Source organism: Tenrec ecaudatus, chromosome 10 (genome assembly GCF_050624435.1).
Source record: "Tenrec ecaudatus isolate mTenEca1 chromosome 10, mTenEca1.hap1, whole genome shotgun sequence".
NCBI classification, from domain to species: Eukaryota; Metazoa; Chordata; class Mammalia; order Afrosoricida; family Tenrecidae; genus Tenrec; species Tenrec ecaudatus.
The window spans coordinates 70,693,020-70,717,662 of record NC_134539.1 but is presented as its reverse complement, the minus strand read 5'-3'; the positions used below and the strand labels follow the sequence as shown (position 1 = coordinate 70,717,662).

Genomic DNA, 24,643 nt, shown 5'->3' with positions numbered 1-24,643 from the left:
TTTCCATGGCAATGCCCTTTGGGAACCAAATCAGTCTGGTCTTCATCGTGACCCACCTAAAGGTGGATGTGAGCTGCCACCCTTTCAGTTAGCAGCTGAGTGCTTAACCATTTCTACCACTGAGAAACTCCTTCGTAGCAAGACTTTCTCAGAGCCACTTCTGTAGGGCTCCCTTGCCCAACTCCATTAGTCAGAATTAGTAGCTCTAGGCTTTGCCCATTAAAAACGGCTGCTTATTTATTTACTTGAGTGCTTTTCCATCTCAATGCGACAAATTCCTATAGGACATGTATTTTCTCGTTCATTTTTATATACCCACCAACTAGAACAGAGTAAATATTTTAGTGGATGTAAAACTAGAGCTTTGCTTGAATTTGATATTAAAAGATTGGCTAGATATTCCATTGAGACATGAGAAACCATAAAGGGACAGAATGACACTGTGAGAGGAGGGTAGCAAGTCTGGCATTCGTGCCCTGCCCCAACCCTTGCCCACAGTAGACATTACTAATCAATCGTATCATTCTTTGGTGTTCAGTGCCACTTGGCCTTAAAAACAAATCCTTCCATTTTCCAGGGAGCCAAATGAGCAGTCAGAACATTTAATAAAGTTTTCTTTCCACCCCAACAATCAGAAATGAAAACATTCTGCCGACTATGTTAAAACATCATTAAGCAGCTTTCGAGATGTAATGCTCCATTTCTACAGAAGCTCTCTCCGGAAGAGATGCTTTTGGAGTGACGGGGTTCTATTGGTATGACCTTTTGAGCGTATCGATAGGAAATGCACAGACTCCCTACACCAAGCAGAGTAACGTGCATGATTCTGGCATCCTTTACTTACTACTTAGCTAATTCAAAGTTTTCCTGGGTGGCGTAACTGGTTACGTGCTGGGCCACAAGCCCAAAGGTTGGTGGTTTGGAACCCAATCCAGAGGCACCTCAGAAGACAGGCCTCCTATGTGTTTCCAAAAGGTTATATAACCTTGCAAACTTTCTGCTCTGCACACACGGTCCATGTGCCCTACAGGAGTTAAGCCCGGTCAAGACATACTTGTTGAAGTTTACGAGGTATAGAAAAGCAGTCCGTGGCGCTGGTCCGTTCCAGTGGATGGTGTAGCCCTTCTGCAGCATGATTACCGGCTGGTACTGGGGGAAGACAGCCTTCTGGTTAATGCCCCGGAGCACCATCGGCTGGGATGGGTACTCATCTCGTGCGATGGTCATAGTCAGATTCTGAGCACTCCGTGTTTGCACATAGACCTTCAAATCAGAACAGACAAATAAAGGGAAGGAAGGTTTAGATCAACAAGCCTTTCCAGAACAAAGTTGAGTGTCATTACTTTGCAAAGAGATTCTGTGGTCTATGCCAGACTAAACCAACAGCAGCCAACTTCACACTAGGAGCCAGTTGGCATGCAGCCTGACCAGTCTGAATGGTGAAACAGATCATGCGCTCTGCTAGCCAAGATCTTCAAACGCTCCCCCACCACACAAAGGGCCAGCTTACTCATCAGAATATAAAAACCGCTGTGGTTGATACAGCTTGTCAAAGCCGTCACACCACCTAAAGAGCACACACACACGCAAAATTAGTAAACGAACATGAAATGGAATACCCTCTAGCCTAATCCAAAAGACTTTCGGCTAAACCAAGAAATGAAGTATTTACATATCCCGGGGCTTTGACTTTCCATTTTCCAGGACCTGGATCAGCCAAAGTCATTTCTTACCCATCCAAGAAAGTAAAAATAAAAAGCTCGGCAAAAACTGGAAAAAATGAAACTGGAATCACTTTGAAAGTTCTGAAGTTATTCCAGTGACATTTGGCCTGCTTGCCATTCGGAAAAGAAAAGAAAGCAACCCCTTCTCACACAGTTCCACCAAAGATGAGCCTGAAAACCATTTTCCTAAAACGCGCCGGTCTCCTAGAACCAAATTCCCCAGGGGAATGAAGACACTGGCAGAATGTTGACCTTAGGTCATAATATGTGAAAGCCTTCACAACCCCCCCCCACAAGGCGAGTCTCTAGATGCTCGTATTTGTTACTGTTATCGGGTACGATCAAGTCCATTCTGACTAAGAAAGGCCTCATGTGACAAGAGGAGAACCCATTCAGAAGGATTTTTTGGGGGGTGGGGGGTTGCTGTTGTTGCAATCAGTACAGAAGCAGGTCTCAAAACCTTTCTCTCACAGCGGCTCTGTGGGTTTGAACCACCAACCTTTCAGTTAGGAGTCAGGAGCTTAGCCATCGAGTCACTAAGGCTCCTCTCAACAAATGACCACGGATCCAGGCTTCCAGCCCAACTCCATATTCTCAGGAGCGAATTTCTGACGTGAAGTCATGTCTGAGTTCTTATCTATAGTCCCTGCCATTCCCAGAGCCTCTTGGGAAATAGTAGCCAACTGAAGTATTTCTTTCTTCAGCAACAAATAAAAATAGAATCACCGCTCTATGACACAGAAGGATCAGGTCTACATTCTTAAGAGACACTAAAAAGCCAAAGGATTGAGGAATGTACTGAGAAAATGTTGAATGAACAAAACAGCTAATAATTGTCATTTCTAAACAGCCATCAGGAGCCCTGGTGGCATAGTAGCTAAGTATTGGGCTGCTAACCTAGAGCTTTACAGTGTGAACCCACTAGAGGGTCCGCAGGAGAAAGACGAGGCTCTCCCATGAGGAGCTGGGCATCCACAGGGACAGTTCTTCTCTGCCCTACAGGCTTGCCGGCAGTCAGCGTGGACTCCATGCAGTGAGTTTGCTTTGTTCTTTAAAAAAATCTAGCCATATATTGTACAGACACATTAATAGTGACTTTAAAAATATAATGCTTCTTTTTAATATATCTATAATGGTGCTTCTGGTGAGCGCTTTCAGACAGCGTACACATGAACATGTGACTGGAAAGAAGTTTGACTACCACCAAAGCAGCAAAAGAACGAAAACCTTTCTGGTTTTATTTTTCTTTAATGCTAGACTTTTTCACAACCGACTTGCAACACTTAGAAACAACTACAACAACAGGTATCGATGGGTCAACTAATTTGAGCAAAGGGCCTTCTGATGACAAACATAATTTTATTCTTTCTTACCTTATTAGACTGTAGTTAATTCTCCATCTATCCTTTCCTTGGCTCCCTGCCCCAGGAATTAGGCAACTATTGTATCCTTTTTTCTCATAGGAATAAAAAATTCCACAAAAAGCCACCATCCCATGAAAAATTATCAGAAACTCCCTCCAGTCTTTATTAGTTCTAAGACTTTGTTTTGTAAACAGATACAAATCTAAACACTTTGAAGAGTCTGCTTGGTTTTAAGAAACAGAGCCTTCTTCGGGATCTGGAGTCAGAAGAAAACAAGTTTGGGTCGAGCCCATTCCAACTCCTGCCGACCCGTATGTGTCAGAGTAGAACGGAGCTCAGCAAGCCTGTCTCTGGCTGATTTTGTTGAGTAGATTTCCAGGCCCCTTTACGAAGGCACCGCTGGATGAACTTGCACCACCAACACCTTTAGGTTAGGAGCTGACTAGACCATCATTAAAAATATACCAACTTACTACCTAAAATACAGAAATAAATTTCTACTCTCTTCAGAATGATAGACAACCGATACCTCCACTCTGCAGCCTCCTCGATCCATTCAAATAACACCATTAAAATCTTTATTATTTCTTTTTTTTTTTTTTGGCAACTAGTGCCCTGCTATAAGTAGCACTTACAGCAGCAAGCATTTCATTAACAATATGCTCGGTCATTCATTCATTCATTCTTCACATAGCTATTTAAGAAAACAAGCATCGCCTCCCTTACACACTGGCACCAAGCACTGAGTCCACTGCTCCGTGAGGCGTCTGAGAAGGCCAACCTTAGAGAGATGTAGAGACTGCCATCGCTTTCTCCCAGGAAGCGGTTGTTGGCTTACAATCACCAACCTTTCTGTTAGCCTTTCCCCTTAATTAATTCACCTTCACTCGTATTTTAGGACGTAACAGAGCCACGGTTCACACTCAGGCAGAGTGTGAGTCTTAACCACAATAAGAGAAAGAACTGCCATCGAATCAACTCCAACCCACAGTGACCCAGGTGGGCCAGAGTTGAACTGTGTGCTCCGTGCTCTCTCAATGGCTGTTTTTGGGGTCAGTAAATCATCAAGCCTTCTTTCCATGGTATCTTGAGATGGACTTGAACCTCTACTTTCTGGTTAATAGTCAAATATTGTAAATGTCTGTATCACCCAGGAACTGCTAAGCACATAGTCAAATGAAAAAAATTAAAAAGGACTACCCCACCCCCAGTCAATTCCAACTTAAACTGACCTGTAAGCTAAAGTAGAACAGCCCCTAGGGCTCCCTTCCAGAGTGTAAATCCTTATGACCGTTGACTTCATCATCGTTCTCCTTTGGAGTGGCTTAACAGATTTACGCTGCTGGCCTTTTGGTTGGCAGCCCGATGCTTAACCCACTGTGCCATTGGGCCCCCATACATGCTACCTCCAAGTGACCCTTCCCTTACTGGGTTGTACTCTGAGTCGGCATCAATTCCATGGCAGTGAGTTTGGTTTCTGGTAGGCTACCAGCAAGTTAATGAGTATATACTAGGCTTTATGGTTTGAAGGGCGCTTCTCAACTTGTATCACCTCTTCTTTAATTTTACAGACATTATATTTTCATATAAACAGAAGAGTTTGTTTTCATTCATTCCTTGATTTCCCTCCTTCCCAATTCCTAGCCTCGTCCCTGCTTTCTCGGTACCTCCTCAGCCTTAGAAGCCAAACTCCCCAATTTCACGGAGATAATTACCCTGACAGCAAAGAATAAACAGAGCTTCTTTGGGGGCCCAGTTACAGTGTGGCAAGAACACCCTGGCCAGCGTGTCAGGAGATAGGAGTTCTTGACCCAGCTCTATTTAGCCAATGGTAAACCACTCCTTACTCTGGGCCTCCCTTTTCCATGTGTCACATTAGTTTAGGTTAGGGAGGGAGGGAGGAATTGTGCTTTCAATAAAATTCTATGACTTCATGACCTCATCTATTTTTCTCGTTTTAAGAAAAAGTGGTCACATGGACAGCTGGCAAGGTCTCCTCACAGGAACAGTAGGCAAGCAGGTAACACAGTATGTTCTGAACTGACCTGGGCGTACGTCCCACTACAAATCACAGCATTCCACTTGGTAGCGTTAACACAGCTTGGGTGGCGAATCAGGTAGTTGTCCATTCTTCCCACGTAAGCATCCTTGTACCCTGTCACAGAGCCATCGATGTCATGGAATATGGAGTTCTTGTCGCCATCGAGCTCACAGTCTTCAAACCAGGGACCAGGCTTTCCAAAGAAGACATTCAGAGAGACCTGGCAGCAGTGAACAGCAAGGACATCGCAACATGAGGACTCCTGCTGTTGTACAGAGGCCGGACAAGAACAACTGAGACATGAGATTGGAAGAATGAACAGTTTATTAACAAAAAAGGAAAAAAGAAGAAGAACCTGCGCAGGGACCAGCAGCCTGAAAGAAAGAGGGAGTTTGGCTGGCTGGTCCCTTTTTATCAAACAACTGAGCTGTGCAGCTGTGCGTGCAAGCTGGTACAGAAGCAGATCCTGCGGTTAGGCGGTTAAGCACAACTTCCTGGTGCAGGGTGGTCTGTTGCCATCTCTAAGGATAAGAGGCTATTTTGTTTTTTTCTGAGAATGTCATAAGGCCTGTGGTTGCACTTTAGGACTGGTGCAGGATGTTTGCTTAATACAAAATGGCTTTACTTAGTCTAACTATTACACTGCCAGATGCAAACCACACCTGCAAGGCTTCAACTGCACATCCCTCACCTCTGCTGGATGGGAAAGCAGTTCTGCGTGAGAGGAGGAAACTGCCAACTATAAACAGAACAGTTTCTTATCGATTAATGGCCAAGGTCCCTTGCTTTCTGATGGTCGGACCAGGGTGAGCTGCCTTAGCCAGTTCCCTGCTTCAGCTGGCAAGGCTCACTTCCTGTAAGACATCCCCGAGGAGAAGCCTAGTTCCCCCAGACTAACACACATGGGCCTACTGGATCACTGTGAAATTCACTAACACTTGCTAACCGGTGTATGTGACTGTCTCTCTCCTCAACACAACGTGAGCACAAAATCATTTTCTTGTCAAGTAGAGTTAAAAGTCCTCATTTAACACATGCTATACAGAAGGTTTTGCATTGGGAAACCTGCAGCCAAAGACCTCTGGAGAGTGTGAAAACACAAACACCAAGGTGTGCCTGACGTAAGTCATTAAGCATACAATTATTCTTCATCGCCTCATCTGCATATGCAAAAGCAGGGTAATGGGTAAGGAAAACAGGAAAAAACCAGATGCATGCATATGTGTGTCCCTTATTTTGGACCCATTATTGGGGGTAATGAATCACTACAGAAGGTGACCATGCTTGGTAATATTGATGGACAGTGAAAAAACAGGAGACTCTCATTGGCATGATCTGGCACCGTAGCTGCAACAATGGACTCACACATAAATATCTGACAATGGTACAGGACCAGGCCATGTTTCTTTGTGCTACACACAAGGTTCCTATGAGTTGGACCCAACTCAATGTCACCGAACAAGACTTAACAACGTCACGCAAAGACACAGAGTCTGGTTACTTACTGGCACCTATTACAATGACACACTTACATGTGGGCTGAATTTCGCCAGGGAGATGTTGTTCCTCGGAGTCATCTGCCAGGAATTCTTCATGAGGAAGCCAATCGCACTGCTGTACCTATCTGCGGTTGGCACGTATTTTTGGAAAGTGCTCCTGGTGAGATGAATGGGTCCATCATATATCTGGAAGCCTCGGATGGGAAACGTCCTGTCAAAATGCAAGATTGTATTTCATGCGCATGGCCTTGACCCCGTAGCAGCGCTTCCTATTCTTCCTTATTCACATGAGAGAGACTGCCGCACTGTAGACACAAAGCATCATTCAAGGCTCTGTAGATACAGCGATAACCAAGACGAAGTAAGCCCCCTGCCCTAATGAAGCAGACACGAGAGGACGCAAACAAAGAGTGATTGGCACTTTCAGAGAACGGTCATGCTATGAAGACAGGAAGACACAGTGAAACAATAATCAGAAGAAGGAAGAGATGCTATTTGCTGCCAAATGGAGATGGACAGATGACTTCCTTGCTGAGCCCCAGAGAGTGAGAAAGAGGGAGGGCAGATATTCGATGTGGAGGCCATGCCACGCAAGAGAAGCACAGAGGTAGACACCAGCTTGATGGAAGGCCACCGCAGCCGGAGCAGTGGGGAGAGTGACCAGAGGCCACAGCAAGAGAGCGGGAGGCCACGAGGAAGAATGTGGCTAACATGAGACAAGAAATCGCTGAGGGTTTTGAGCAGAAGAGTGTTAAGATCTAAATTTTTTTTCCAGAAGCCCCTCTGACTGCCCTGGAGAAAGCAGATCATACAGGGGCCTCAAGAAGTTCATACGGGAAAAAGAGAATTAAAAACAAATAAATGTTTTCCATGAACTTCTGGAAGCCCCACTGGAGGGGATGCAGTCAGTCAAGAGATGTGTTATAAGGTGTAGCCTTGGTGAGAGCTACCTGTGGACTGAATAATGATGGAAGCTGTGGAGGTGGAGAAAGAAGAGGGATCGGTGTAGGTAACGAGAGAAAAAAACATTCGCTGACGAATCTGCTGGTGGGGTTATTTCAACAGTTTTTGTTATTGTTGTGTGAGTTGGTTTGTTTTTGAACTTACACAGCTGGGCCGGATGTGGTACAATTTTTAAAAATGAAGAAAATGATACCCTGTGGCTTCTTACTGGATTTAATAAGCGAGACTTGTTAACTAGTTGGCAAGGGCAAGAGCATAATTAAACAACGTTGCTTCTTGAAATCCCTAAGCGAGGACCTTTCCCATGGTTTCTCTGGGCCCCAAATCTTTGGCAACAAGAACAAAAGATCGACCTGTGCTTAGGCACCAAGAGCACTTTTGCAAGTCCACTATGTTTGCATGAAAGTGGTCTACTGAAAGTATGGAAGTCCTTAAGGCTTACCTTGTCAAAGAGGCTAGGTAGGTCGAGAAATTCAGCATACTCATTTTTCTCCTTTTTATTCAGACAGACTCCTTAGCCATAAGCATTTAGAAGCAAACCATAAACCACCAATCATAATTAATGTGGGTGAAATGCTACTGCATAAATATACTAGATTTCACAGGCTTACCTTCTAATCAAACCTTCAAATTGCTCGCAAGAGGATTTCCACAAGGACTAATTAGTTTACGAGCTGGCAGTGGGTCCCAATGAAAAGCATATGCATTATTAGAAACTCAAATAAGCCAGACTCATTGTTATCAAGTCAATCCTGACTCATGGCAGCTCTATAGGACAGGGCAGAACTGCCCTGCGGGTTTCTCAGGCTGTGCTACTTACAGAAGCCGAAAACCTCATCTTTCTCCTGTCTACAAACAAATAGCCGGGTTATAAATCTCTATCTACATCATACTGTGTTTCTAAGTGTATCTCAAAATTGTTCTTCCTCACACGCAAAATTAATAAGGCATCATAAATGAAACCTAGATTCACTATCCAACAGAAAATCTTTGTTTTAAATGCGCCTGACACAATGGATGCATTGTGATGAGGTTGTACGAGCCCACAATAAAATGATTTAAAAGAAAAAGGAAAAAGAAAATCTTTGTTCTATAAAATTCTCCTTAGCAAAGCAGCAATAAACATTTTGACACAAAATTAGAAGGCTGCTATGGAAAGAAGAGAGTGCTATTGATTTGGCTACTTTTGGGGATTGAATTGCATTGCCTAAAACTATGTGTTAAAAAGCCAAATCTCTATACCAGTAGTTGAGGAGCGCTGGTGGCATAGTCAGTTACACGTTGGGCTGTGAACTATAAGGTCAGTAGTTCAAAACCACCAGCCCTTCCATGGAAGAGAGATGGGGCTTTCTACTCCCATAAAGAGGTACAGCGTCAGTATCTCCAGTAACAACTCTGGCTTGTCCTGGAGGGCCGGAGTGTGAATCAACTTGAGGGCAGTGAGTGAGTGAGAAGGATCGTTGCAGCGACCCCCAGGGTGACCACTGCCCACTTTGGGCAGCACTGGTATAAGGTGTCCCTGGAACCAATCTCCTTTGAGATGTAAAATAATTAAACACAAGCTGGCCAGCAGATATAGGGGAAAAAAGAGGCCAAGACACATAAGGTCACCCAGAAACAGGTACTTAAAGAGACAAAGACCTTCCCCTGGAGTCAGCACCCTGAATTTAGACCTCTTAAACGCTAAGAAAATATATTTTTATTCATGGAAGCCACCCACTGTTAGTATTTCTGTTATAAAAAACAAAAACCTACTGTGACAGGGTTGACTCCAACCCCATATAGATAAGATTTCCAAGACTATAGATTTATGGTAGTAGACAGTCTGGTCTTTCTTTCAGTGAGTGGCTGGTAGGTTTGAACTGCTGAACTTGCAGTTCAAAGGTCCATAGCTTCACCCACAATACTAAATACTAAAACAGTTATCACATTGAAGTCCATTCACGGTACATGTTCCTTTTTTAAAAATTGGCATCGGAGGCGAGGCAGTGGCCCCACCATCGTGAAGGGCACAACAGTGAAGCCAACTTAAGTGGGTTTGAATCCTTCCTTGGCCACCTGTGAGCGAGGCGACCTTGGGCAAGCTACGCATCTGTAAAGCTGGCGATACCTAGTCTGCTTTGAGAGTGAAGAGCAAACGGGTATGTGTGAAGTGCTAACAACAGGGTCTGGCTCATATGAACAAACGGGCTTCACAAAGTTCATGGACGAATGCCATCATCTTCTCGTTCTGTGTTCCTGTGGGCTCTGTGCAGTCTGCTCAGATTTAATGAAGGCTTACCTTTCCCTTGGAGGCTTTCATGGTCTGACTCAGGAGATCTACATCGAGCGTGATTATTACGGTTGCTCAGTATTTCACAATGACAAGCAGGGTGGGAGAGGAGCCAGCACAAGGCCCCATCACAGAGCACTAACGGCCTATGTCTTCCCCTGTCCGCTGCCCGGGGCCAGGTGCATGTTCAGAGGGAGCGTGTCTTTGAGGGTTGGGCGGCTGATGATGTTGCCACTGACACTGAAGCCAGCAAGGCCTTGGTTGAGCTTTTCTCTGCCTGCATTTCTCACAAGTAAAATGAGAACGTTCTTCAGACTTGAGGTACAGATTAATCCGTTAATAGTTCCCCCCAAAGCTTTGAAGAATCTGTCTAGTGCTACGTACTGTGTTAATGACTGTGTGATTATGATGACAGAAAACATGCCAACGGTCTGCCCCCGGCCCCTCCAGCATCAGTTAATTGCAGAGCCGTGGTTACGTCTGAGTCAGCGTTGGCATCAATCAACTCTCATTTTCTAGGCCTCTCTTCAGTAGGTAATTTCCTTTTCCAGTGGCTATTTTCGAAAACCAACACCATACATGGGGGGAAAACTGACCTAATGTCATAGTTATGGTTTGGCAACTCTCCGTGGCTTGGGAAAAAGAAGAAAAGAAAGAACTTGTGTCAGATTATGTAAGGCTTTCCATGGGGAACGCAGAGCGCACAGGCTCCTGTCACACAGCAGAGCAGAGGCTCCCAAGCTTGCATGGCCTACTGCCCTCTTTTCAGGAAAAAGGTTACTCGGTAGCCCCTTTTGTAGTACAGGCCTTTGACACATCATCCGGGGTCTGGGTTTGCAGCACCCCTGGATCATTCTAGCACTCCCAGGGTGTCACCCGGCAACCCTGAAACAGAGGGGGAAGAGTCTCCTCACTAGTGCCCCAAGGCTCCAGGAAGACACACACAACAACCACAGCAAAAGGATGGGTGAAGCGTGAAGGGTAGGAAGCAATCCATCAAGTATGAATACAGCAGCCTCCTTCCAGGTTAGCTTTTTCCACGCTCTTGGTTAAGCCTAGCATTCCTGCTCACCTGTTCCGAGGCAAAGTCCGGGGCTTATGGTCTATCCCTCCGGTGCCAGTATACTTGTTCTGACCACCGTGAAAGCCGTAATTCCTGCTCTCGCCGACAAACAGAGATTCCGACACCTCCTGGCTGGACCCTTCATCACTGGGGAAGCTGCCATCACTGTCAAAACAAGCACAGTCATGACCCACCCTTCTGCCTCTCAGCAACTCAAGTTCACCCTCCTGCGATGCCAGGGGAGCTCTAAAACGAGGGAAAGGCTTTAAAAGAAGCCAGTCGCTTTTTCTGATGCACAACGTCACATCATTAGTAAGTGTTTCTAAACAGGAACAATCCCGCATAATTTAATGAACGTGAATTTTGCATAAATCAAATTCATTTCATTTCACTGAGGAGCAACAACTGAATTACATCGGGCCCAAGCCACAAGCTGGCAAATGGGGAGAAGAGACTTACCCCAAGTGCAAGAACTAAACGACAAACATGTTTGAAAGCAAAGTCACCCGACGAAAACTGTAACCTGAACATTCGAATTCTCCAAGACGGCTGCTAAAACCCAGCAGCTTCTTAGAAACTCCCAATATTCACCCTTCATTCTTTTAAGCCCATTTTTAAGAATGTGAAGAGTTGGACTTCTACCAGCTACTCCAAGGGAGATAGATTCAGCTCCCTGCTCCTGTGCAGACTTTCTATACAGGGTTCCTATGAATCAAATGGACTCAAGGGCAGTGAGCCTTCTTTGGGGTTTAGGAGCCCTGATGCTATGGAGGGCTTTGGACTGCTCACCACAAAACCAGCTGTTCGAACCCACAAACAGCTCCTTGGGGGAAACACGAGGCTCTCTACTTCTACAAAAATTTACAGCCTCAGAAACCCAAGGGAACAAGCTTAGGCTCTCCTTTCTCTCTTGACGCAGTGGCTACTCATTGGGCCGGGAGGCACAAGGTCAGCAGTTCGAAAGAACCTCCCTGAGGGAAGACAGGGCTTTCTACTCCCGGTTCTGGAAACGCACACTGGGGCAGTTCTACCCTGCCCTAGAGGGTCACTATGAGTCGGCATCAACTTGATGGCCGTTTGTTTATTTAAGGGTCATTATAAATCAGAATCAGCTCGATGGCAGTCGGTCTAGAAGCGTTGGTTAAATCTAAGCATTTTCTTCTAAAGGGAAAAGAAAAACAAAATAACAATAGGCCTACCCTCTGTGAAATTCCAGCTGTACAAGTTTCTACTCAGGTATGGATTAAATGATCGATAAAAATATTGTTGGGCCCTCTGGTGGCATTGGGAAGACAGAAATTTTTAGAAAATGAATAAATATGTAACCTTGCTGTATATCATCTTGAAAACCAAGTGCAATTCTACCCTGGATCGCTAAGATGGCCAAATAACAGTGTTTAAAAAATTACAAACCTGGCAAAGGTCAGTCCTATTCCATTATCTGCAAATCTGTAAGAAAAAGGAGAATGAAGGATTATTTGAAAACTCACCAACCCATGTAAAAATATTTACACAGACCCATAGCCAGGGATCCCAATAAACACAAAAAAATTCACCCAAGTAAGAAGAGTACAGACTCTCCATTTAGGGTGCCTGCCTCAGGCCCAAGGCTTCCCAATGACTAGCGTGTGATTGGGGGTAACCTCTGTGTGCCTGACACATAGAAGCAAGCACTGTAATTATTTTATTAAAAAAGAAGTCAAGATCAGGATCTTCTCTCCAAACTTTTCAACACCTACACCCAAACTGTGCTACAGATTTCACCAGACATAAATGTTTAGATGATAAAAATTGTTGGTAGTGATGAAATGTCAAATGTCGGTGCCAGACCAAATATTTTTCTACAGACTTGAGCACCAAATTTTAGCTCAACAGGTATCAGACCTCTGCTAAAATCCATATCAATAGGGGGAAACGAGATGCTGACTACCTCTGACACGCTAAGACAGAAGTCCATAGGTTTCTGAAGGTGAAAACTGAACAACTTCTGTATGGAATGCCATTGAAGAACGTCAGAAACACTTTCAGGAGTTTCCAAGGAGAAAAAAAATACACAGGTAGTTCCAAAAACCTTTATTTAGTCTCTGACGTGTTTGTTATGGCAAGTTCAAAAGCCCCAGTTTCTGTGCAAGCTCATCCAAAAAACTCTGTCACAGACAAGTTCAGGTCCAACCAAAGCACTCGAATGAGACAGCTCCAAACACGAGCAGTCTGTCCACGGGCACATGCTTGCCCGTTGCCCGTCCTGTCTGTTAAGACTGCTTCTGTGATCCGGGAACCACCACTGAACCCACAGCCTACTTTTCAAGTCCTGAGAAATGAGAACACTGGGGCCATCCGATGACGATACCCCGAGGACTGTTAGGCTCTCTTGTCTCAGGTCTGACTCAAGGTCACCCCCGTGGTCAACAGAACAATGGAAAGACGCGCTGCCCAGTTCCGCGGTGCTGCGCATTGGATACCCACGCTGAGTTCTGAATGACAATGTCTCCTCCGCGGACCCACGCGCCGTTATCGTTATTTTTAAACGCGATGAGTCTGTCGATGACCGCAGCCACACGCGGCTTTTCAGGGTCTGCGTCTTCATGAGGCCGAAACCTGGGGGTTGAAAAAGACAGGAGGGAGGGGCTTTGTAACGGGGCAAGGCAAATTAGCTGTTCAAAACTGCGCACTCCAACGCCAAGAGTTAAATATGACCGAAAACGAATGCAAAATAATAACAAGCATCTTGTGAGGCAATTTAATCATGGGTGATTTACGTAGCCAAAGGGAAAAAGTTACAATTACTCAAACGAATCTGGAGAACTGCCTTCATAATCTGTTATTTTTTAATAATCTTTTGTCATATGACATGGGCACACTGCACAACATTCTAAATGCCAAACCCATGTTTGAAACAAGCTCAGGGCAGAAAATGTGGCATGTTTTCACAAATGCTTAAGCATCAGGATACTGCCATAAACATGCTGAGTAAATTAACCGCATATTTTAGCATGCATGGATGTGCTCTGGGATATTATTTGAGCTGTGTGCTAGGGAAATTGCTAAGAGTCAGACAAAAATTTGGGTTGCGCTCTCAAAAATGTCTAAATTTGAAATAGATTCCTTTTAACTGATTTGTTCAGTATAAAGACTTTCCAAACCATGACTACATTTCACCGTTTCTTTCTCTTCCTTTGGAAACACCAAGGACTTTAACATAAAGGTCCAAAATATTCATGCCAAAAATCACCACCATCCCCAATAAAATGATAAGAAAAACATTTTTTTAAAACTGCCACCTTACAGACCAGTGTCCAAATCCTAAATACCCAGATTGCAGAAAGCCCCAGATGACAGAGGTAGCTCAAAGTCCATGGACAGGGGAACTACAAGGGATTCAGCCTCCAGGGAATGCCCAGGGCACATTGGCTAGAAACAATAGCCCCCAGGTCCAAGGGTGAGCCATGGAAAGGGGCGCTTAGCCAGAATGTAACATGTTGTAATTCGATCTCTTTATAGACCCAAAGTGAATTTATTCTAAACTTTTTCATATTCTCTAATTTCTATTAGATTGTGGTCTCTATCCGTTGTGTGTGGCCATTGTTGGTGGGTCCTTGCTTGCTATCTGCCCTAGTCTTGTACAGGATAGGGAAACTGCAATCGAAGGAAATACGAAGATAGTCATGATAGACGATTGCCTGTGGTGATGGTGGGGGGGGGAGGGTCAGAGAGGGGTGGGGAGTAGGGACTCGACACATCAATGTATGAAAGAAGGGGGGCAAGTTCCAAAGCTGGCAGTGCACATGATAGCACGGTCAGTTGTGATGATTAAACCATTGAATTGTATATGTATTTATAGCCTAATTAAAAAAGGGGGTAAAAAGGTGTCCTCCTTAACAACTGAAGTAATCCCGTAACAGAAAAATCAAACTCACTACTATCAAGCTAATTCTGACTCATAGTGATCCCATAGACCAGGAGCAAACTGTCCCTGTGGGCTCCGAAAACTATGACTCTACAGGTTTTGAATGGCTGACCTTGCCGTTAGCAGCCCAATGTACAATCAATCAACCACCAGGAAGACCACCTTTAAAAAATGTTTCTTTCCTAAAAGGTCATTTCTCTCTTAGTCTACAGAGCTGGGGGGAAACACTGGCTAGCTTTTCTTTTTTTTTTTTTAATTAATCATTTTATTGGGGGGGGGCTCTTACAAATCTTCTGCTCATCCATAATTCAATTGTATTAAGCGCACTTACTTGTACATATGTTACTATCAACATTTCCAACACATTTTCTTTCTACTTGAGCCCTTGATATCAGCTCCTCTTTTTTACCCCTCCCTCCCCCACCCTCCTCCCATCCTTGTGACTCCTTGATCAATTGTAAATTGTATATTATTGTTGTTGTTTTGTGTCTTACACTATCCGTTCGTCTCCCTTGACCCACATTTCTGTTATTCGTCCCCCGGGAGTAGATTTGGAAAAAACCCAATTCATCAGGAGATGTTCTATCACGTCATGAAGACATACTATCTGCAAAAGTGCTACCCGCACACTGGGTGGGCTGAAACAGGAGCCCGCTACACGTGCCTGCTGGGAGAAGGAAGAGGCAGGGTGACGCGACAGCACAGAGGACCGACCGCACATGCTAAAGTCGCTCTGCGGGAGTGACCTGGGGATGCGCAAGGAAGAAGACCATGAGTTGGAGAGTAACAAGGAAGTACCAGTACCAATGAGGTTCTGAATTCTAAATGCGGTCAGGCATGGGATCCAGAAAGTAACATGAGCTAATTCACTCGGGTTTTAAAATTTTGTTTTGCATTTAAGCAGATCACTGACTGCCACTTGGAGATGAGATTGTCAGAAAGTACTCTCTGGAGTTCCTTAGGTTGCAGGCAAAGAAGCGGCTGTGACATGGAGATAAGAGCATTACATCCCCCCTTAGACCACATGTATCACCCAGACCCTGACCCCTCACTAGTTCTGACCTAAGAGATACAAAGTCTGAATCTAAGCCATTTTATGACACTGTAGCCACTGCCAAACAGCTCTGTAATCGTTACATAATGTTACACAGATGGAAGAGCTTTGAACAGAACTCTATTCAATGTCTTTTTTTAAAAAGCAAAAAGAAAAGGGCCACTAGAGCGACGTCTGCTCCGTCGCTGTAGCCCCCTCATCGTCTTTGAACTTCTCTCCTTTATACGCCCACTGCTGGCTACTTGCCTGTTTTGTGGATATGCTGCATGGGAAGTCCCCGGGTTACGAACAACATCCATTCATTCCTCTGAGCGTCTTTAAGGCACTTTTTAAAAAAATAAGGACAAACGGCTGCATAGGGCTATTATTTAGTTTTACTCCAGTGCTAGAAAAGACCTGAAGTCTTTTCCATGATTAAACACTATGTGCAGCTAGTGAAGGTGCTTCTAATAAAGGAATTGTGGCAAGGATCTGCTGGTTCAGGTACGTCACCATGAGGGCATATTTACATTGTATTGAAGGACATTGCTCAGAAACTGGACATTGGTAATGAGGGACCGACTGACCTCCGCCGCTCTGAGTGTGCGGCATAACATTCATTTCCCAGTTTTCTGCTGTCATCTACGGGCTTGCAACACACTGCCCAAAACTCCCTGAATGTTTCTCTACTCCTACTGTACTAGTCAGATCTGGTGTCATTTCCCTCTTTTAGACAGAATTTCCCCATCTAAACCCAAGCGCTTTGGGAGCAAGAGAAATCCCCATCTTTGGAAGCCTCTGTAATTGCATGTCTTGAAAACAAAGGGAAAGACTCACTTGCTTAACTGTTGTGTCGCCCTCCACTTTGATGAACGCACTGACTCTTTTCTGGATAGTCCATGAGTCTGATGTTTGATTCATGGCTGGGTTGATTACTCAATTAATTGGGAGTTCTACCCTTTTACTCATGCCTGGGCTTTCCCATGTCTGGCACAGTTCATATATTAGATTATATGAAATTACATGCATTAGCCAGCTGGCCCCCAAATTGGGACTCTCCTGGTAAAATTGGTTCTTTTTAATAAGCTTCCAAGTAAAATCTGATTTCGTGTCAATATGTATGCATTTATAAACTAATAAGACACTTAATGGAAAGCAGAAGAAATGTGAAATACTATCCTAATTTCATGTATACACAATGTGGTTGGTGTGAAAAACATTTTTAAGCCATATGGATAAACTTTCTCTGCTTAATTTGTCAAATCTAATTAGAATGACAACATGTTTTAAAATCTATTTACTCATCCATCCATTTTTTTTTAATGCCTTGTTTCTTGGCTCCACAAGAGCTATCAGAATATTGCTTTAAAATATTTCGGAACTCAAACTAGCCTTTTAGTAATCCTGACAAATCATGTCATTAAGGACAATTTGCCAGTATTTTCCTGACCTCGGGTCTTATTATGTCACGAGTCCTGCCTCACCCTTCGGTAGACTCACTGACCTACAAAGTGCTTCCTAATTTATCCTTCTGTGAACAGCTGGGTCTGGTGCTCTTTTCTTCAAGGGCAAGCAGTAGAGTCTGCTAAATCTAGCATCCTTTGAACTTCGGAGGCTGGACCATTCCATTGAATGTAGAGAAACAACACATCCACTGAACTTGACATTCAGTTTGCCATCTCATTCCCACGTGAAACATCTCCTGTGACGCAATGGGAGTGGCGTTGCTCTGCTGATGCAGATTCCAACAGTGTGTGGTGGCGACGGGAAGTAGTACTGTGGTGTGACGTGATGTGACTCCACGGAACCCGAACCTGCTTGACCATCAAGCGGGGGGCCCTTCGCTCAAAACTGATTTCAGGCAGCGTCCCATGGTGACCACTAAGAATTCATTCTCTGTGTTTTGTTCTTCAGGGATTAAACTAAAACAGGATTTTAGTTTGAACTTGTTCTTCAATGAGCCATATCCTACTTTAGGCCAATGTAGGCTCCTTTCCCAGCGATCTCTCCTCTTATTTTAGGTCTTTCTATGTGTCTCTCTAACACTCGTTTGCAGCGGTGGAAAAGAAGGCAAACATCAACTCCGGCCTTTCAGGAAGACAAAAGCCCAGGTGTAGATCCTTTAACAGCAGAGTAAACATGTTTCCAAAAATGGTCCTAAACACGTTTGAATCATCATTTCAAATGTATGCGGGGGCTTCCAAAAGTTCCCAGTGAAATTCCATTCTCTCCCCATTCCTTTTCTGTGACCTTGTGGAAGCCCCTAGGATTACCCCCCATGCACCCCCAAGACAGCAGTTTTTGTTTGGGCGACATATGCCTTGAATGCAATTTCAAGGGACAAACCCTACCTGGCACTGTTATCCAAACAGAGATATTCCCTAGGGTCCGCAGCAGTCGCGTTGGTTGTCTTGACACCCTTGTCAATAAATAAGCCAGCCTGAAAAAGAGTTATGGACTGAGATGAACAAAAATTCCAACTTTTATATCTACATATATAAAAATTCTAGAGAACAACTCTTAGCTAATTGCTTCCACCCAAAAGAGGTGACATGAGTGAACACCAAAGTAAAGGTGGGGTGAAAATGGCTGCCTTTCCTGCCTAGTGTTATCATTGTCCTTCCTTGGTCACTCAATACAGATTTGGTGACCTTTTGGCAGACACCAAGACATTAACAAGAAAAGCATTGCTCATGCTTTCAGTAACCATGAGCGTAGGTGAAGAGGTGTAACTAAATAAATAATTACAAGCCGGTATGATAAAGACAGTACATGCTGCTTTGGAAACATAGTAAAGGCATCTAAATGAGACCTTTTAATTTTCTTTCTTTCTTATTATTATTTTATGCAGAGCAGGGGAGAAAGGTTCAGGGAACCTCTCTTGAAAGCAGTGACCACTTAAAGCCAACACGTGAAGGATGAAGAGGAACTAACCACACAAAAGAATGGCTGGGAGACACAAGCATGTCGGCAGAACTGAAGAACCCAGAGAGAATCATTTGTACCAACGTCTGGCGTGGAGAGAGCATGGCACAGCTGCAGTAAGCACACCTTAGCTGGACGAGGCAGCGTAGGCGGCGGGAGGAAGGGTAAGAAGCAAAGCTAAGAAGGCGCGAATGCCAGCTCATACAGAACCATGCACTACAAGGCAGGGCGATGGGGTCCTTAGCTCAATACAATCAACTGCATTTTCAAATAAAAGGCGATAGTGGCAACATGGGACAGCTGTAGTAAGGGGCAATAATTGTGGTACAAGATGAGGCAGTCATCCAGGAGAGGAAGAGAGGTGGCCTGGAACTGGGGCAGCAACAACAGAGTGAGGTGTACAGGGTGGGAAGTCTTTACCAGGTATTGTTACCTTTTAGTAATTCATAAAATCCCCCAAAGTGACAGAAAGAGACCAATAAAGGATCATATAGTTCTTACATATTTATGCAACAAAAACACAGAAGTCAGTGTGAGGGTAAAAATAAGGGTTTTAGTCCTAAAGCTACTTTATTTATATGCCTATGTGCGACTGGGTTACAGTGTCTTGGACTGCTACGACATTTACGGCAAGGTCAGTAGTTCGAAGCAGCAGGCGCCCCACTGATGAAAGAAGAGGGTATCTACTCCCATAAAGAGTTACAGTCTTGGAAAGCCGGGGCAGCGCTAGCCTGTCCTACAGGTTTGTTATGAGTTGGAATTGATTCATTGACAGTTGAGTTTGAGCATGAGCTTCAAATGCTGCTGTGTAGACAGTGACATGAACTTGGCCAACCTGGGCTGAGTACAGCTTCAGAGGTCACCAGCAACTGAAGCCATAAGGTCTATGCGCTGTGTGTGTGTGTGTGTGTGTGTGTGTGTGTGTGTGTGTGTATTGGTAATACTGGGGATTATGTACATGGGGGGAGGGGATATTAAGACCACAATCAACACCAATAAGAGTAAAGCTAGGTTGAGGATATTGTGATTGAACAGAGGGGAAAAGAAAATTCAAAATACAGCAACAGACACATTTGAAGGAAGCCGCAGCGAGGGATGCCGGGCAGCATTCTGTCTGTCTCCCAACAGCATGCGATTCCCGTGGGTGTGTCTGCCTTTACGGGAACTGCCAATCTGGCACTGATGCAGAGTGGCCCTATTTACAACAGAAAGAAATGCTGCTAGGCCCTGCCTGCACCATGCTTTACATCTGCCCTGTGTTTGAACCGATCGCTTAGCCACTATGTCAATCCATCTCCTTGACAGTCTTGTCTTGGATGTCCTTCTCCGGGGACTGTTTCTTGCTGATACGTGCACACACACATTTAAAAAATTAATTTAAAATTCCGGTTCAACCATGTGGTTCTTTTTTTGTTTTCTTACCTAATCGCAAGACACTCAGCTATTTCAAACCCTGCTTTGGCTTCGATTCGCATATTTGGCTGACCAGACACCAGCTGCAGCTTTCGAGAATAAAATGGAAGACTTGGAGCAAAGGATTTAGAAGTCTGTGAATCATGGTGCAACTCATGTGTCCCAAATGTGCCACAGCGGTATGTGTGTGTGTGTGTGTGTGTGTGTGTGTGTGTGTGTTTGTGTGTGTGTGTGTCTACATGGACCCCACAGGGGTAGGTCTTTTCCTAGGTCTCCAAAGGAGAGGAAGCATCTATAACAATTACTGAAATGTAGGAACCTACCTTAAAATTTGAATGGACTCGGTTGTTATAAAACACACCAAGAGGTGTGAGTTCTGGTTTAGCTGAGAACAGCAATCCACTGGATTCTCCAGTAGGTTCCTTGTGGAATAAATACCATATTCCAGCATCCTGGGAAGGCAAAATGACAAGAAGGTTCAGTTTATGAAGCCACGCTATGAATCAGCCGCATGAACGTCCTGCTTCGCAGTCAGATTTCATCTCTTGGATGCACGTTTTCATTGGTTCGGGTTAAGTATCCCTACAGAAAGTGGTGGGCACATCTGGCTCGCTCAAAGCAGTTGTACCATGCACACTTTCATTGTGAACAGGAAATTTCTTAAAGGATTCGAGAAAATAGTCGGCCAATTCTAAACTTTACTTTCAAAATAATAGTTCATCAGTCATCTCTTTCAAGTGTTCTGCAGGCGCTAGGCAGAAAGGAGCCTGCACTGTACCTAGGAAAGCACAGCCTTCAGGAATCTTTTATTTCCCGTTTACCTCAAAGCTGATCAACAGCGGGATCGTGCCTATTAAACAACCCTCCTGCAACCGGGCAGAGTTCTCTAACTTCTTGCGAACTGTTGCAATGTCCTTCCGGTCCTTCTTCACATTGTTGCCATTAGCACATGCGTCAATCAGGATTCTACTCAGTCTGAATTTCCCCTCTTCCCTCTCAGTGCTACTCACCTTACGAGGAGCAGCAAGAACGTTTTAAAAGGACTGACACCCAAATAAAGGATTGAAGAGGGAAATACATATTCTTAATTCCTCTGACAGCTTTTTATTTTAAAGTCAATTATAAACCCGCTTCGTGTGAAGGGCAAAGCAAGGAGATGCAATTAGACGTGTTAAAACATACACGTACAGTATGAAAAGGAAGTCTTGGAGATTTGGCAAACATTTATTTTGCCCAATCTGTGCCCAGTGGTACAAAATGGTTCACTAAGAGGCTAGGGGTCTGAGTCCCACCCAAAGGTGGCTTGACCGATCTAAAGTGTTAAAGATCTGCCATTGAGAAAGCCTTGGAACTGCCTTCTACGCTGACACACATGGAGTCCACTTGGGTCTGGGTCAACTTCATGGCATCTGGTGCTGGTGTCTGCACAGGTTCACAGTAAAATGATTTTCAAGGGCTGTGTAGTCTAATCAAAAGCACACAGATCACTAAAATACAATGAGGGGCTCCAGTATGTTGGTGGAAAATGTCCATTGGTTTTTCATTCAAATTCCCCGCAGATTTTTTGAAGCCCGCTCGTCGTGTGCAGTGATTGTGTATTAGTTGAGTTCGCAGGAGCCCTGGACCTGTGATGCTTGGACACAGGCTTGAATGAACACGCTGGCTGTCGGGATCGGCCTGCAGCTCCGAGAAGACCTGGCTATCTGCTCCCCCAAAGACGACTACTGTTGAGTGCTCCAAAGAAGACTTCGACTCACAGGGCCCTGTGTGACAGCCTTGAACTGCTCCGAGGAGATTCCTAGGCTGTATCCTTGGTGGAAGCAGACTGCCAGACCTCTTGTACTGTGAGGTGGCTCGTGGTTCAAACTGCTGGCACGTTAGCTCACAGTCAAGCAACTGTACCACCAGCGCTCCCCACTGGGTTGCTTTCAGTTGGAATGGACTGGACAGCACACACCAGCACTGCTGTGGTTCTTAGTGCCATGGAGCCCGTGCCAACCCACGGTGACCTGATGCCCAACAGAAAGAACCACCCCTGGTCCTGCGCCCTCCTCACATTGTCTCCATGCCCGAGCCCACTGTTGTAGCCACTGGGTCCATCCAGCCATCCTTCCCCGCTTTTGCTGCCCTGCTGCTCGACCAAGCAGGATGTCCTTCTCCAGGGACAACGCCATTACACACACGTATACGGATGTGCAAACAGGCTCTGGCAGTACAAGCACACCCAGGGGAGAAGGAACCCCCCAGGGAGCCAGTCTGATCTCCACCTAGGGCCCCATGAGCTGCAACCGAGTGGGGAACATTAACAAGCAGCACCGTCAAAAGCACTGGAGGAGGTGTGCTGAAGCCAGTCGGCGGAACCCGGAGGGGAAGAAATGATGGGAAGCACGTGTCTTTAGCAAAAGAAAGGCCGCGCTGGACGTTCTTCCCCACGATTAAAGTGAACAGATGGATCTTAAGAGCAAACCCTCCTAACAAAGTGTGTCGTCTCAACTCCGGTGCATACAAAACTGAAGGGAAGAAGACTTGGAGGCTGAAAAGAAGGCTGCGTGCCAGAGCCCCAGAAGCACCAGGCAGGCAGTGGCGATGTAGAAGGGACAGCTGGTTCCTGTGAAACACACTGGTGGGTTTTTAAAAATCATTTTACTGGGGCTCATGTAACTCTTATCACAATCCACACATACATCATTTGTGTAAAGCACACTTATACAATCGTTACCCTCGTCATTCTCAAAACACTCGCTTTCCGTTTGGGCTCCTGGAATCAGCTCCTCATTTTTCTTTTTTTTTTCCCCTCCCTCCTCGCTTGCCCCTCCCTCGTGAATCCTTGATAATTTATAAATTATTATTTGATTATATCTTACACTGCCCGACATCTCCCTTCACCTACTTTTCTGCTGTCCGTCCCCCAGGGAGGAGGTTACATATAGATCCTTGGAATCGGTTCTCCCTTTCTAGCCCCTCTTCCCTACACTGGTGTTAAACCAGGTGCAGAGAGCCTTGTCAAAGGCAGTGGAAAGGTTTAAAGAAGAAAGGGCTTGATTTACTTGGGGAGGAAAAACCGTGTCAAAATACAAACTTTGCTGGCATGGTGGTTCTAAGGAGACACGAACTCCCTCCCACAAGGGAAAGGAAGGCCACACGAGAGACAAGAAGGGAAGAGACCTGCTTCCTCCTCGTCCCCCAACTGGGCCAAGACCTCAGTAAGCACATGTGCAAGCCCACCTCTCATTTGTCTCATGAACTGGCGGCCGTTTACTTGGGTCTTCAGTGCAGGGTTTGCAAAAAGCAACGGAAAGAAATGTGTGCCTTAGCTGCGCAGGTCTAGACCACAAAGTATCAGTGTTTAATAGACTGATTGTCAATCTCTCGGCTCACCTTTACCCCAAAATTCATCTTTCAGTGCGCACACTGCGCATGACCCTCATGTGCGCTCAACAAATATTAGATGAAAATTAATGAATAGAAATCTGAGCTGATGCACTGAGGGAATACTTGAATGGAGGCCCAGTGTCCATCTGCTAGTTTAATACTAAACATATAAATGTATGCACATAAATCTATTTCCCCATCCTCATATATAAATATATTTACATATGTACATGCCTGTGTTTAGACTTCTATAAATGCCCTTTGCCTCCTAGCTCTTTCCTCTATTTCTTTTGACTTTCCTCTTGTCCCACTATCATGCTCAGCATGGAAGAAGCACACCAGCCTGTGTGATCATGAGGTGTCGAAGGGATCAGGTATTAGGCACAAAAGAACAAAAAATCCTATCATTGTGAATGAGAGGAAGTGCCAAGTAGGGGCTCAAAGCCCATCTGTAGGCAACTGGACATCTCCTTTCAGAAGGGTGACGGGGAGGAGATGAGCCAGTCAGGGTGCAGTGTAGCAACGATGAAACATACAACTTTCCTCTAGTTCCTAAATGCTTTCTCCTCCCCCACCATCATAATCCCAATTCTACCTTACAAATTTGGCTAGACCAGAGGTTGTCCACTGGTACAGATAAGAACTGGAAACACAGGGAATCCAGGACAGATGATACCTTCAGGACCAGTGGTGTGAGTGGCGATACTGTGAGGGTGGAGGGAGGGTAGTGATAGAAAGGGGAAACTGATTATAAGGATCTACATATAACCTCCTCCCTGGGGGATGAACAGAAAAGTGGGTGAAGAGAGAAGTTGGACAGGTCAAGATATGACAAAATAATAACTTATAAATTCTTAAGGGTTCATGAGGGAGGGGGGAACGGGGAAGGAGGCAGAAAAAAATGAGCTGATGCCAGAGGCTTACATGGAGAGCAAATGTTTTGGGAATGATGAGGGCAAAGAATGTACAAATGTGCTTTACACAATTGACGTATGTAAGGATGGTGATAAGAGTTGGATGAGTCCCCAGTAAAATGATTTTTAAAAATCTGAGCTGATGAAAGGTCC

At 44.9% G+C, this 24,643-nt stretch overlaps 1 protein-coding gene across 2 annotated transcripts in view; it reads right to left on the bottom strand.

Annotated features, from left to right (window-relative positions):
- Positions 1-24,643, bottom strand: part of CEMIP2 (cell migration inducing hyaluronidase 2) — a 92,483-nt gene that overhangs the window by 18,822 nt on the left and 49,018 nt on the right. For both annotated transcript variants that reach the window (XM_075560550.1, XM_075560549.1), the window contains exons 11-18: positions 20,528-20,656; positions 18,218-18,306; positions 13,393-13,524; positions 12,340-12,375; positions 10,936-11,091; positions 6,662-6,839; positions 5,134-5,349; positions 1,055-1,263 (exon numbers count right to left, since the gene is read on the bottom strand). In XM_075560550.1, the coding sequence (XP_075416665.1) occupies positions 1,055-1,263; positions 5,134-5,349; positions 6,662-6,839; positions 10,936-11,091; positions 12,340-12,375; positions 13,393-13,524; positions 18,218-18,306; positions 20,528-20,656 (1,145 nt within the window). The remainder of the gene's footprint in view (positions 1-1,054; positions 1,264-5,133; positions 5,350-6,661; positions 6,840-10,935; positions 11,092-12,339; positions 12,376-13,392; positions 13,525-18,217; positions 18,307-20,527; positions 20,657-24,643) is intronic.